Source organism: Acipenser ruthenus, chromosome 13, assembly GCF_902713425.1.
Source record: "Acipenser ruthenus chromosome 13, fAciRut3.2 maternal haplotype, whole genome shotgun sequence".
Taxonomy (NCBI): domain Eukaryota; kingdom Metazoa; phylum Chordata; class Actinopteri; order Acipenseriformes; family Acipenseridae; genus Acipenser; species Acipenser ruthenus.
Genome location: NC_081201.1, coordinates 6748794 through 6761948, shown reverse-complemented (window position 1 = coordinate 6761948; position 13155 = coordinate 6748794). Strand labels below are relative to the sequence as shown.

General features: G+C 40.0%; 1 protein-coding gene across 3 annotated transcripts in view; it reads left to right on the top strand.

The window, feature by feature from the left end:
• LOC117418373 (sorting nexin-29-like) overlaps positions 1 to 13155 on the top strand; it is a 175630-nt gene that overhangs the window by 97094 nt on the left and 65381 nt on the right. For all 3 annotated transcript variants that reach the window (XR_009330816.1, XM_059035572.1, XM_034031336.3), the window contains exon 20: positions 11325 to 11464. Coding sequence is in view for 2 of the 3 variants with exons in the window: in XM_059035572.1 (XP_058891555.1) it covers positions 11325 to 11464 (140 nt within the window). In the remaining variant the exon portion in view is untranslated. The remainder of the gene's footprint in view (positions 1 to 11324; positions 11465 to 13155) is intronic.

The following is a 13155-nucleotide window of genomic DNA, read 5'->3' as shown; positions in this document are numbered from 1 at the left end:
TTGTTGCTAATCAATTACACAAGTTTCTAAATTTCAGTCTGGATTTCATGCTGCACATAAGCACCGAGATGGCCCTTGTTAAGGTAGTAAATTGTCTTTTGATAAGCTCAGACTCTGGCTTTCCTTTAATTTTAATTCTCTAGATCTTAGTGCTGCTTTTGATATCGTGGACCATTCCATTCTGTTGTGTCCTATCTTGGTTTAGGTCTTATCTTTCCAGTAGGTTCCAGTTTGTCTCTATCGGGGAGATGAAGTCTGATTCGTCAGAAGTTGCCTGTGGTGTTCCGTGGGGCTCTGTCTTAGGTCCTTTGTTGTTTTCACTATACGTGCTGCTAGGTGATATTATCCGCAGGCATGGAATGAATTTCATTTGGGGGATTTTCCATGCGTGGTTATTTACAGGTGAAGTGGCGATGTGTGTGCACATTTGGGAGAACAGCTCGAGAGGATCAGGTTTGTGGCTGAAAATAACAGCCACATAGAGGACTAGGGTAAATCTAATTTACCTGTGAGCATGACGTAAAACACGGGAAGTTCACGCCCATTTTCACATGGAAACCCGCATTTCACGTGGAAATGTCCACTCCTGCCAATCCAGACAGCCTTGGGAGCATACGTGGAAGGTGTCTGGCACGTACGTTGTCTAAACAGCTGTAGCAATACCTGGGGACGTATAGCGCTATATTTTTTTGGAACCCCGCTACTTGCTCTTTAAGGAAAGCCTACAGGGCGAAAGAAAATCTGTTTGTCAGTGCAAGTTTACATCTCCATATGGTATTCCTAACAGAGTAATTTTCAGCTCTGTTGCTGACAGATATTCTTTCTCTTCACATTATTAAGAAGTGCTGAGCCATCTCTACTAGAATAAGTGTTAAAATGGAGAAGGAAGCCTGAGGATGGGAGAGCAAGAGAGAGCGAGAGAGAGAGACAAAGAAAGAGAGAGAGATACTGATACCCTTGGAAGGTGTTACCAGCTCTGTGTCCGACTGTCTGTATGTCTACCACCAGCTCTAACATGTTTTTTTTTTCTGGTTAAGTGGTACTTTGGTTGTTTTTTTTTGTTTTTTTTTTACGTTATGATCTGCTGGTGTAAATATAGAATGAAAGCTGTAGGTATTTCCAGTAAAAACACTGGGCCCTTTTCTGAAGCAAGAAACCACTCAGTAAAATAATTTTAACTGATCTTTGTTGCAACTAAGTTTTAAAAAACATTTATACAAGTCGTACACCATAACAATTGTTTAGTTTCTCTATAAAAAAAAATGTGCCCTTGCCTTTGTACTAGCTTCAATGATGTGAAAAAAAAAAAAAACAATTTCCTTTTTAAAATGTTTGTTTTACCTCCAAAGCCTCGACTTCTGCAGCAGAAGCAATATCATCTGCAAAGGTTAAAAGTAGCTTGAGTGGAATGACCCAGTTTCTTTGTGGCCAAACATAGTTTACTTTCAGATAGCTGCTACCTGCATTCTGGCCAGGGAGCTTAGTTTGTAAAGACCAGTGCATCATTGCCCCTGGGCAGCAAGAGTCTTCTGTGAATAACCTTAATATAACGTCATCTCAGTGGTCAATTCAAACACATCTCGTTGGTTCACTGACAGGGTGTGTGCTGGAGAGCTGAGAATGGAGTGTATTTAGTAGTGATAGGGCTGGAGAGATGAGACTGGAGTGTGTTTAGTAGAGTGTCAGGGCTGGAGAGAGGAGAATGGAGTGTGTTTAGTAGTGATAGTGCCAGAGAACTGAGAACGGAGTGTGCTTTCACTGTGATTAGATCTCTGAAAGAAGCCTACTGTACCGTGCATGAACTACATCCCTAATTGGAAACATGTTACATAACCCTTCAGGAGTGACTCTTATGTTTGTCAGTGTTTTTTAGCTGGAGAGAAACACAATTGCTGTGTGAGCAGACTAAACAGCCTGAGACTTTTACCGTTCTTGGTACAGCAAAAAAACAAAAAAATCAGACAGTAAAGGGTTAATTTCCGAGAAGGTTGCATGTAAAGACTGTGCAGGGGAACTCCAGGTATCAACGCTAGCAACCTCAAGGAGGAAAACCACTACAAGCAACCATCACTGCATTACGCTTCATACACCGTGCAGGTTAGATCACACAAGAGGTCAGCGAAGGGCGATAGACGAAGCAGGACGCTTTAGAAGAGTAGATTTGTTTTTTTCTCTCACCCGAGATAATAGGGGGGGGGGACACTGCTGTGCAATAGGAGTCTTATTTCCATCCCTGGGCTGTGGGGTGATGGTGATGGTGCTGGAGATCTGAGAGTAGAGTAGTAGTCATGGTTAATCTGATGGCCAGGGTGACAGTGCTAGAGTGTCATTATTTAGATGCAGACTGACAGTGCTGTAAGATTTTAACCGTTGACCTCCTGTGTTAAGTTCAGAGGCGTCACAGGCCTCACACTCTGCATCTGCTCTGCTTGATTCTGAGAAGCCACTCCACAAAGCACCACCTTCTGCCAATGAAACAGATTTTCTTCCTTAATGAATTCAGGTCAGTGGGCTGTCAGTGCCCCAGTTCCGAGAAGGCGAGGGGTTCAAAACGATCAGCTAATATCTTAATCACAGAGAGAGGGCTGAAGGTCAGGTATTTCAGCAGCTGATCCTCGTCCCTTGAGTGGCTCTGCCTTGTACAACCAATTATCACCCGTCATTCATCAAAGCTGAAGGCTGGCCTGCAGACTGCCAAGAACGCTTCAAGAAAGGAAAGATAGCATGACGAGGAGAAAAGCGTAATTATGTGAGAAGTCATTCTGGGGAACTAATCGATTGCCTCTCTTGTGGAGGTGTTGATTGAAAATTGAGCAATGAAGTTGAAAACAACCATAAACAGAAACCTCTCATAACCAAGCAGGCATAGATTAGTTGCATCATGGATCATCGTCTGACTCTAGATCCATGTAGGTGTTTCAATAGCTATTAATGCTTAAGTCATTTAGTTTTTTGTTTTTTTTATGCTGCCTGAAAAATGCATTTAAGTAAAACTTCAAGTATACTAAAAAAAACTCCCTTCAACTAATTAAAAGAATAAATGGAATTACCTAAAAGCTAATAAACAAATGTGTCTGTTTGATAGGAAATTCTTAGTAATTTAAATAATGAACAGATATTCTATATATAAGTAAGCAAATTACTTGTGTTGAGTAATTTCAACACAAGTAATTGAGACTCAATCCATTTTTAAATGATTTTATTGTAAATCTAAATGTAATTTTGTAAATGAAAAATCCCAGTAATTAAATTCTAGTTAGTCATATATTTTATTTAGTATAAACATGAAGATAATTAATCGTAATCACAATATTATTACGGCTGAAGGGAATATATTGAGAAGACAAGGTACATGTGAAATATAAAAAAGAAATACATCTGTATTTTAGATTACATTAATTTACACACTGGGAGACATTATCAAGTCTTTCAGAACTGGCTAGGAATTGTTAGTTCTTTGAGTTCTGCAAAGAGGAAATACTCAGCTCTGCATATCGTTCTTGAGAAGCACTCAAGTCAAGGAGCTACTTATTGGTACTGTGTTACATTTAATTAATGTGGCCGCTAAATGCAGAGTGGCTAATGTGGACAATCTAGACACACTAATAAAGTAATATACCGTATTCCTTCGAATTTAAGACACCCTCAAATTTAAGATGCTGTCCAAATTTCCCACCAAATAAAGATGCGTTTACAAAGATGCATCTACTCCTATAAGAAAACGATGCATGAAGGCAGTTCGCAGCCGTCTGCTGTCACACACAGCATTACAGTTATGAGCTGCTTCTCATTTCCAGTCTGCTGTCACACACAGCATTACAGTTATGTGCTGCTTCTCATTTCCAGTCTGCTGTCACACACAGCATTACAGTTATGAGCTGCTTCTCATTTCCAGTCTGCTGTCACACACAGCATTACAGTTATGAGCGGCTTCTCATTTCGTCTGCTGTCACACACAGCATTACAGTTATGAGCTGCTTCTCATTTCCAGTCTGCTGTCACACACAGCATTACAGTTATGAGCTGCTTCTCATTTCCAGTCTGCTGTCACACACAGCATTACAGTTATGAGCTGCTTCTCATTTCCAGTCTGCTGTCACACACAGCATTACAGTTATGAGCTGCTTCTCATTTCCAGTCTGCTGTCACACACAGCATTACAGTTATGAGCTGCTTCTCATTTCCAGTCTGCTGTCACACACAGCATTACAGTTATGAGCTGCTTCTCATTTCCAGTCTGCTGTCACACACAGCTAAGCTGCCCGATTCCAGCCTTGCTGAAGCACCCCCAGATCATCACCGATCCTCCACCAGATTTCACAGTGGGTGCGAGACACTGTGGCTTGTAGGCCTCTCCAGGTCTCCGTCTAACCATTAGACGACCAGGTGTTGGGCAAAGCTGAAAATTGGACTAATCTGGGGGTGCTTCAGCAAGGCTGGAATCGGGCAGCTTTGGCATGAATCAAGCCAAGTACAAGGTTGTCCTGGAAGAAAACTTGCTTCCTTCTGCTCTGACAATGTTCCCCAACTCTGAGGATTGGTTTTTCCAGCAGGACAATGCTCCATGCCACACAGCCAGGTCAATCAAGGTGTGGATGGAGGACCACCAGATCAAGACCCTGTCATGGCCAGCCCAATCTCCAGACCTGAACCCCATTGAAAACCTCTGGAATGTGATCAAGAGGAAGATGGATGGTCACAAGCCATCAAACAAAGCCGAGCTGCTTGAATTTTTGCGCCAGGAGTGGCATAAAGTCACCCAACATCAATGTGAAAGACTGGTGGAGAGCATGCCAAGACGCATGAAAGCTGTGCTTGAAAATCAGGGTTATTCCGCCAAATATTGATTTCTGAACTCTTCCTAAGTTAAAACATTAGTATTGTGTTGTTTAAAAATGAATATGAACTTATTTTCTTTGCATTATTCGAGGTCTGACAACACTGCATCTTTTTTGTTATTTTGACCAGTTGTCATTTTCTGCAAATAAATGCTCTAAATAACAATATTTTTATTTGGAATTTGGGAGAAATGTTGTCAGTAGTTTATAGAATAAAACAAAAATGTTCATTTTACCCAAACACATACCTATAAATAGTAAAACCAGAGAAACTGATAATTTTGCAGTGGTCTCTTAATTTTTTCCAGAGCTGTATACAGACGTGCTCAAATTTGTTGGTACCCCTCCACAAAAAACGAAGAATGCACAATTTTCTCTGAAATAACATGAAACTGACAAAAGTAATTGGCATCCACCATTGTTTATTCCATATTTAATAGAAATCAGACTTTGCTTTTGTTTTTTTATTCAACATAATATTGTAAATAAGAAAACAAATGAAAATGGCATGGACAAAAATGATGGGACCGCTAACCTAATATTTTGTTGCACAACCTTTAGAGGTAATCACTGCAATCAAACATTTTCTGTAGCTCTCAATGAGACTTCTGCACCTGTTAACAGGTAGTTTGGCCCACTCTTCCTGAGCAAACTGCTCCAGCTGTCTCAGGTTTGATGGGTGCCTTCTCCAGACTGCAAGTTTCAGCTCTTTCCATAGATGTTTGATAGGATTCAGATCAGGACTCATAAAAGGCCACTTCAGAATAGTCCAATGTTTTGTTCTTATCCATTCTTGGGTGCTTTTAGCTGTGTGTTTTGGGTCATTATCCTGTTGGAGGACCCATGACCTGCGACTGAGACAGAGCTTTCTGACACTGGGCAGTACGTTTTGCTCCAGAATGCCTTGATAGTCTTGAGATTTCATTGTGCCCTGCACAGATTCAAGGCACCCTGTGCCAGGCGCAGCAAAGCAGCCCCAAAACATAACCGATCCTCCTCCATGTTTCACTGTAGGTATGGTGTTCTTTTCTTTGAAAGCTTCATTTTTTCGTCTGTGAACATAGAGCTGATGTGACTTGCCAAAAAGCTCCAGTTTTGACTCATCTGTCCAAAGGACATTCTCCCAGAAGGATTGTGGCTTGTCAATATGCAAATTCCAGTCTGGCTTTTTTATGTTTTTCTTTCAAAAGTCCTCCTGGGTCTTCTTCCATGGAGCCCACTTTCGCTCAAAAAGCGACGGATGGTGCGATCAGAAACTGGCGTACCTTCACCTTGGAGTTCAGCTTGTATCTCTTTGGCAGTTATCCTTGGTTCTTTTTCTACCATTCGCACTATCCTTCTGTTCACTCTGGGGTCGATTTTCCTCTTGCGGCTGCGCCCAGGGAGGTTGGCTACAGTTCCATGGACCTTAAACTTCTTAATAATATTTGCAACTGTTGTCACAGGAACATCAAGCTGCTTGGAGATGGTCTTGTAGCCTTTACCTTTACCATGCTTGTCTATTATTTTCTTTCTGATCTCCTCAGACAACTCTCTCCTTTGCTTTCTCTGGTCCATGTTCAGTGTGATGCACACAATGATACCAAACAGCACAGTGACTACTTTTCTCCATTTAAATAGGCTGAATGACTGATTACAAGATTGGAGACATGTGTTTTTACTAATTAAAGAAACTAATTAGTTTGAAATATCACTATGATCCAATTATTTATTATCTTTTCTAAGGGGTACCAACAAATGTGTCCAGGCCATTTTAGAATATCTTTGTAGAATAAGCAATAATTCATCTCTTTTCACAGCTTCTTTGCTTTATTCTATGACATACCAAAGGCATGCAAGTATACATGATAAAATAGCTTTTAATTTCATCACTTTTCAGGAGGAATGAAGCATTATTTCAATGAGCTGTAAGGGTACCAACAAATTTGAGCATGGCTGTGTAATATATATATATATATATATATATTTTAAATGTAATAGTTACTGACACTTGTTTTGGTTTAACATCTTGAGGCACGATTCAGATTTGTTTACATGGAGGAGGAGAGTGTCCGCTCTGCAGGAGAACTACGAGGGAACCTTTCAGCTGCCAGTCAGTCACGTTGCTGTTTGTGTACTCGTGCGGTCACATCTTTTGTTGGCGATTTTTAATACACGCATCACTATACTGTACTCGAATTTAAGACGCAGGCCATTTTTTAGAAGAAAAAATTGGTTTAAAAAGTTAGAAGGGATATGGTATATTAGGTCTTTTGCAAAACTACTAACAACAATAATTCAGAGGCTAATTAAAGTGGCTGTAGCAAACATCCACAAATCTCACCTGGTACATCACTTTAGCTAAGCTTTCAGTAATCTTGCACTTCCTGGAGAGTTAAATTATACCCACCCCTTCAACTCCTTCTTTCCTATCAACTGCTTTCCCTACTGACTGACATGCTTTGCTTTCAGTAAATTTCTTTAATTATAGATTAGTATGGTAGCCTATGCATTTAGGAATACAAATTGAAAACCCCATTTAAAAAGTGGTTGGTCTTCATTTGTTTGCTTTTTCACTTGGAGCGTAGAATGGAACAGGCACAGTGTTTTCACAACCCTTCCTTCTTTTCCCTGTGATCATTCAGGCTGTGCCAGATATTGGAATTCTCATTTCAGACACGGCAGGTTAGACACAGAACATCAACGACAGATTGTTTCATCTCTTTGTTTGAAAGGGCTGTCTTTGATTGCACCCAGCTCTCATATTGTGAACCCAGCCCCCCCCCGCCCTCTCGGAGCATGGCATGGTGCTGGGTGTCTGCCAGGATATCATTATTAATCTGTACACATACACACATACACACTACCGTGGTTTTCAGCCATCTTTTAGACACCAAGGGGTAGATCTATTAAAGTGTTGTGCCTGTCGCAATAGTCGCAAACCAGTTGCAAACGAGTCGACAGTCTAGGGTGAAATGTACTAAACAAGCACAATGCTGCAGGCGACTTTTTAGGGAATGCTTTGCGGCAGCAGTTTTTCTTTGCGTTTCAGTCTTTGATGAATATGGAATTATGGGCATTCCTGCTTACATTCATAAAAATGGGGTGGAGATGCAAATCAGGGTTCTCAAATATTATAATGAGACGTACTAAAGCTGCTGACAATTGCGACACTTACAATTGCATCAATTTGTTAAGAACTTTTGAAAGCAATATTTTAAAAAGTCGCAATTGTTGCTTGCATTGTTGCTTGCCAGTCCACTTTTTCTCTTGCGTTGCCAGTAGTGCTCAATGCATTTTTGAGACAGACACCCAAGTTCCTAATCTTCCTAAAGGCAGGGTGAAGTTACAAGCCTTGAAAACAAATTTCTGTGACATTTCTGGTTTCCCCAGCGTGTTGGGAGCAATAGACTGCACACAGCTAACCCCTCCAGCTCATTCTGAGCATCTGTATAGGTCAATGCTATAGGTACAATGCGTTATTTTGTGTTACCAGTAGACTACAGTCTAAAGTAAAAAGAAAGTGTGCTAGGCATAGGGGCTACTTACTGTATGATTATGAAATGCTTTTTGGGGGTGAAGGTGGGGCCCCCACTATAGAATCTGATGGGATTAAACTGCCTTTCATTTTTTTAATATTTATTTGTATTCAAATAAGTAAAATGAAGACGGAACAGAATGCATTGTACAGATGACATTTATAGTTATTTTGTCTCTTGCACCCTTGCATGTATAGACGTTATCCTTCAGGCACCCTCTGCTGCAGCAAACCACATCTCAACTCCTGCTAATTATTTGAATGTCGCATGACTCTGACAATGCTAGAGATATCACTAAGAAGACACAACAAATATTTAAATTAGTATATTGCAGCTCTCTTTTATTACCATATTTTCTCTTAGTACGTACAACAAAACGTATACTTTGCAAATTTTTGCGACAGAAATGCAAATTGTGGTATCTTTGTGCTGTGATCTACCCTTCAGTCATTATATGTCTTTGTATATTAAAGGGATAATTTATATCGTCTGTTTTCCTAATGTTTTAATATCCTATTGTGTCTTCTGTACGATTATCCATAGTTGTTTCTGTCTTGATTTACGATGCTTACTAACTAATCCAACAATCCTTTCTAAAAAGACTTCTCAAGGCTGATTGTGGGAAAAGTGAGCTAGGAAAGCATATTAGCATTGCGCTCTGCACTGGAGCCCAGTTTAAGATAATTTAACTATTAAACATTCATACTGTTTGCTTCAATTTCCTCTCTCAGGGACTTCTTCCAAGTTGAAGTTTTGTTGAGAATTTGCCAGGTTCTAAGCCCCATAATTAAGACCTGTGGTTTTATCATTGCTGTTCTGTCTGGTGGCATCTACAGCAGGATGGGGGATTTATATTGTTTGTTGAAGTACTGCTGATAGTCCATTTTGAAGACATGCTGTGAATCAAACACCCGGATAGATATATAGCTCAATGCAGTGCACTGTAGAAAAATAACATTATGAACAAATTAGCTGAAGGAGATTTCAAAGTCAGTACCCTGATAGAGATCCAGCTGCTAACATGCATTTCACTCATATTCTCAACAGGGTATTTTACCTGGTCCTGGAATTATTAAATCTACCTTGTCTTGTCTTGAACCAAACAGAGATGGGGAAAGCACTTCACTCCACTGAACTGTAGCATTTTAGAGTTCCAATGTATAGTTGCCAGGTGTTAAGAAGCATGGAATAATTACTAAATGAGATACAATGGTGCTAATAAAACAGAGTGCATCAATCTGCGATGAACCTCCTGTGTGTGAGAGACTTCCCGACAGTCCATCCATCCATCCTGAAATGCATTGCTTTGCATGCGCAGCGCTTTCATTTCACTTCATTTCAATGACTTGCTCGGCTCTTAATATGTTATGATGCTGCGCGTGTTGAGCAAGATTATAGGTTACAAACAGAGGCAGTAGGAAATTGGAATTAGTAAAAACAAATCTAGATCCATTAGTTAGTAATGAAACAGGTCAGTGGGAAGACTTGTGTCAATGAGTTTCTTGTCAAATATTTAGACATGTGCCATTAGGAAAATATACAGTAAAGAAAACTGTATATCATTGATGCTGCTTCCCTTTGTGGAACTGTGAGGGTGAGAACCTCACACTATTATTCAAATGCATGTTACTGTGTTTATTACTGTTATTGTTATTCTACTGGCGATAGAGCCGTGGTTTTATGATGTATCGTGCATGCTGCTGAGCAAGTGTATTTGATATATGATGGTGTATTGCTGTATTTAGATTAGGGTGTTCCCTTAATGAAGTTGCTGTAGCGATACGTGTGGGACAAAGGCTTGTTATAGCCATATGTTTGGTAATCTTCCAATAGAAGGGGTAATGCTATTTTTCAGTCTTTACTGGTAATAGTTAGGGACTAGAAAATAATGATGACAGTGATAATAATGAGCAAACACTATAATACAACGATCGTGTTTGTAAACAAAGACGGTATTCATACAGGTTAAACAAATGTGTATATTTGTAAATTGTAAATTATATGAATGTTTATTGTAAATGGAATGAATGTTAAATAGTTGATTTTTGTATAAAATCATTAGAGGTGCACATTTTTATTGAATAATGAATCCTGTTAGGAGTAGGCGGGCCTGGGGATTATTTAATGCCATGTCTTTCCTTAGGGGGGGATTCGGATCATTTGTGAGCTTGTCTCGTAAATAGCAGTCATTTTATGTGCCAACATACATATTTATCCCTGTGAACACTACCTAGTGACTGTTTCCTGTGTTTAAAAGACCTCTGTGTTCCTGAGAGAATAATGTGATTGTGGGTGGGGGTAAGCACAGACCTTCACCCTGTTACAGGAACAATATACAGCTGGCCGCAGTGAATCCGGGAGAGGGCTGGTGCAGATGTATATACAGTATACAGTGTGAGAGTTATTGCATTAATTGTGTAATATGGCCAACATTCTATTCGACTCCAGTTCCATTGTCAGCATATCTGGTAGAAAATGTGTTTGGAACCCAGGCATTCCATTTTGACCAAGCCTTTTCAATTCGTTTTGTAATGGCGTGGAGTCCCAGGGGGCAGTCCATTGACTAGTGTGATCACTCATGATTTAATTTAGGGTTATTGGCATCTGGGAGAATTGACACATTTACATTGTCAGGCATCAGTAATTCCTTTTCTGATCTTTGCACATGTACAACAGTATAAGTACATTTAAAAAGCTCTAAAGTAACTAAATACGTTCAATTACAAACAAATTTCATGTTGTTTCATTTCCATATTTTATAAACATCTTTTAGAATGTTTAGTATATTGAAGACATTGAAAAATAATTGAAAGTTTAAAATGATTGTCATTGAATTTATTACATATCTTTAGTATTTTTAAAGGCTCTGGCAATTTACCATTCTATGGAAGCGATTTTTCAGAAATACGTGATCATGCTGTAATCCTTGGATCCTTGACCTGTTCCGGGTTTTGTTTTTGTCACGCAGGATGCAAAGTTTGTGGAGGGCCGACGGAAGCAGCTGCAGAGCTACCTGCGCAGTGTGATGAACAAGGTGATCCAGACCCTGCCTGAGTTCACAGCCAGCCCCACCAAGGAGAACCTGCTCCAGCTGCTGCCCTTCTGCATGTGAGTCCCTATGCAACTCCTCCACCACACTGACACACAGTCCTCAAGTGTGCCAAACGCAGGACAGTAACAACTAGGTGCCGAACACTGGGGACCAGTCTGCAGTGGGTTACAGGATTGAGTCAAGGTTGGAAATCAGTTTTGGGAATTTGTAAAGATTTGCTGGAAATTACCGTCCTTTTCTATGCGCCCCATTAAGTGTAGACTTTGTTGACTTGTCTTTCCAGTGTGCTAAAAAAAAAGGTGTTGAAAGAGAACTGAATTGACATCAGTGAATTGTAATTGGATGATTTAGTAATATTTCTTTGAAAAACTCCATAATGTCGACATCCTGCAGTGCTAGAAAGACAAAAGACAAAGACTTAATGGGAAATGTAGTCCATTATTATTGTTATTGCAAGATTATTTTGTAAAGCACTGGTTTAATACATATTGTTATCAGGTAGTAATGTGATTTATGCAGTAATTATGCTGAAGGAGTGAAAATGGTACCAAAGTTAATGAAAGATTGGACTGTGCTTAGCAAATGGCCACTTAATAAGATATAATCTACCCCATTTTCCAGCATTATCACCCTGTACTGTGAGGAGTGCTTTAGGAACACAGCGGCCTAGCTGAAGTCAGAGTAAATGATAACAAACAACTCTTTTCCTGGTCTTGTGTTTGACTCTTTGTAAGTTTAGGAGTATTGCTGGAGACAGGCAGGCCTGGATAGGACTGCTGTTTGGATTAATCTGCTAAATCGAGCAGCACTTTAAGTACTGTCAGGCTAAACTATGGGTCATTTAACACAGTCTTGAGAAGACACTGCGAATCCAGTATCCACTCTGACATTCACCCCAAAGTATTATTGTCTTTTATTTAATCACACACTCACTGAACTTGTCTATCATTATAATATATGTGAATGAATGTATATACCAATGCTCGTCTTCCAAAACCTTATATATTAATAAAAGACTCTTACTGAGGACAATTTAATGTCCTATATCAATGAATGGTGTGGGAGGATTGTGATTATTTTGCGATAACAACTGTGCTGAAGGGAGTATAGATATGAGAATGAGTGAAGGTGCTTTTGAAGACAAACAACAACATATATATGCAAAATGAGTGACTTTATAGCTGTACATATTACTATACAACAAACGTGTAGCACCCTAGTCTCACGAATACATGTGTTTTATAGGCTCAGTTGACATTGAGGCAGGTTGAATTTTTCTACTGTAGATGCAATGTTGGGATACCGTCTGTATTAGTTCCTAAACTTCTAAAATAGCTATAGCTGTATAGAGAGAACTGTTTAACCCAGTCATGCGGTAATATGAAATGGCCCGTATCATTCATATGTTGGTCTGTAAAAACCTGCCTGCATAGCTCAGCAGGGGTCGGCAGCTCGCTCCCTCGTTTTCAGAGCGGTGTTGGCAGGATATTGACTGGGTTTAATGAGGCTGTGAGAGCGCAGGTCTGTGGGCTCGTTTACTGGGCCCCACGGTGAAAGGGAGCAAGTCCTTCTTCATGGGGGTGCTCAGGCTCCTCGCTGAGCCTCCGTCAACGCTGATCAAAGACAGCAACTCCACCAGGCATCCCAACACAGGGCCGATATGATGTTTGAAACGTGGAATAGGAAGAGAAAAGGGTAATAGTAAAACGCTCAAAAAGGATTACGGAAAAAAAAACCAAACTGGTGC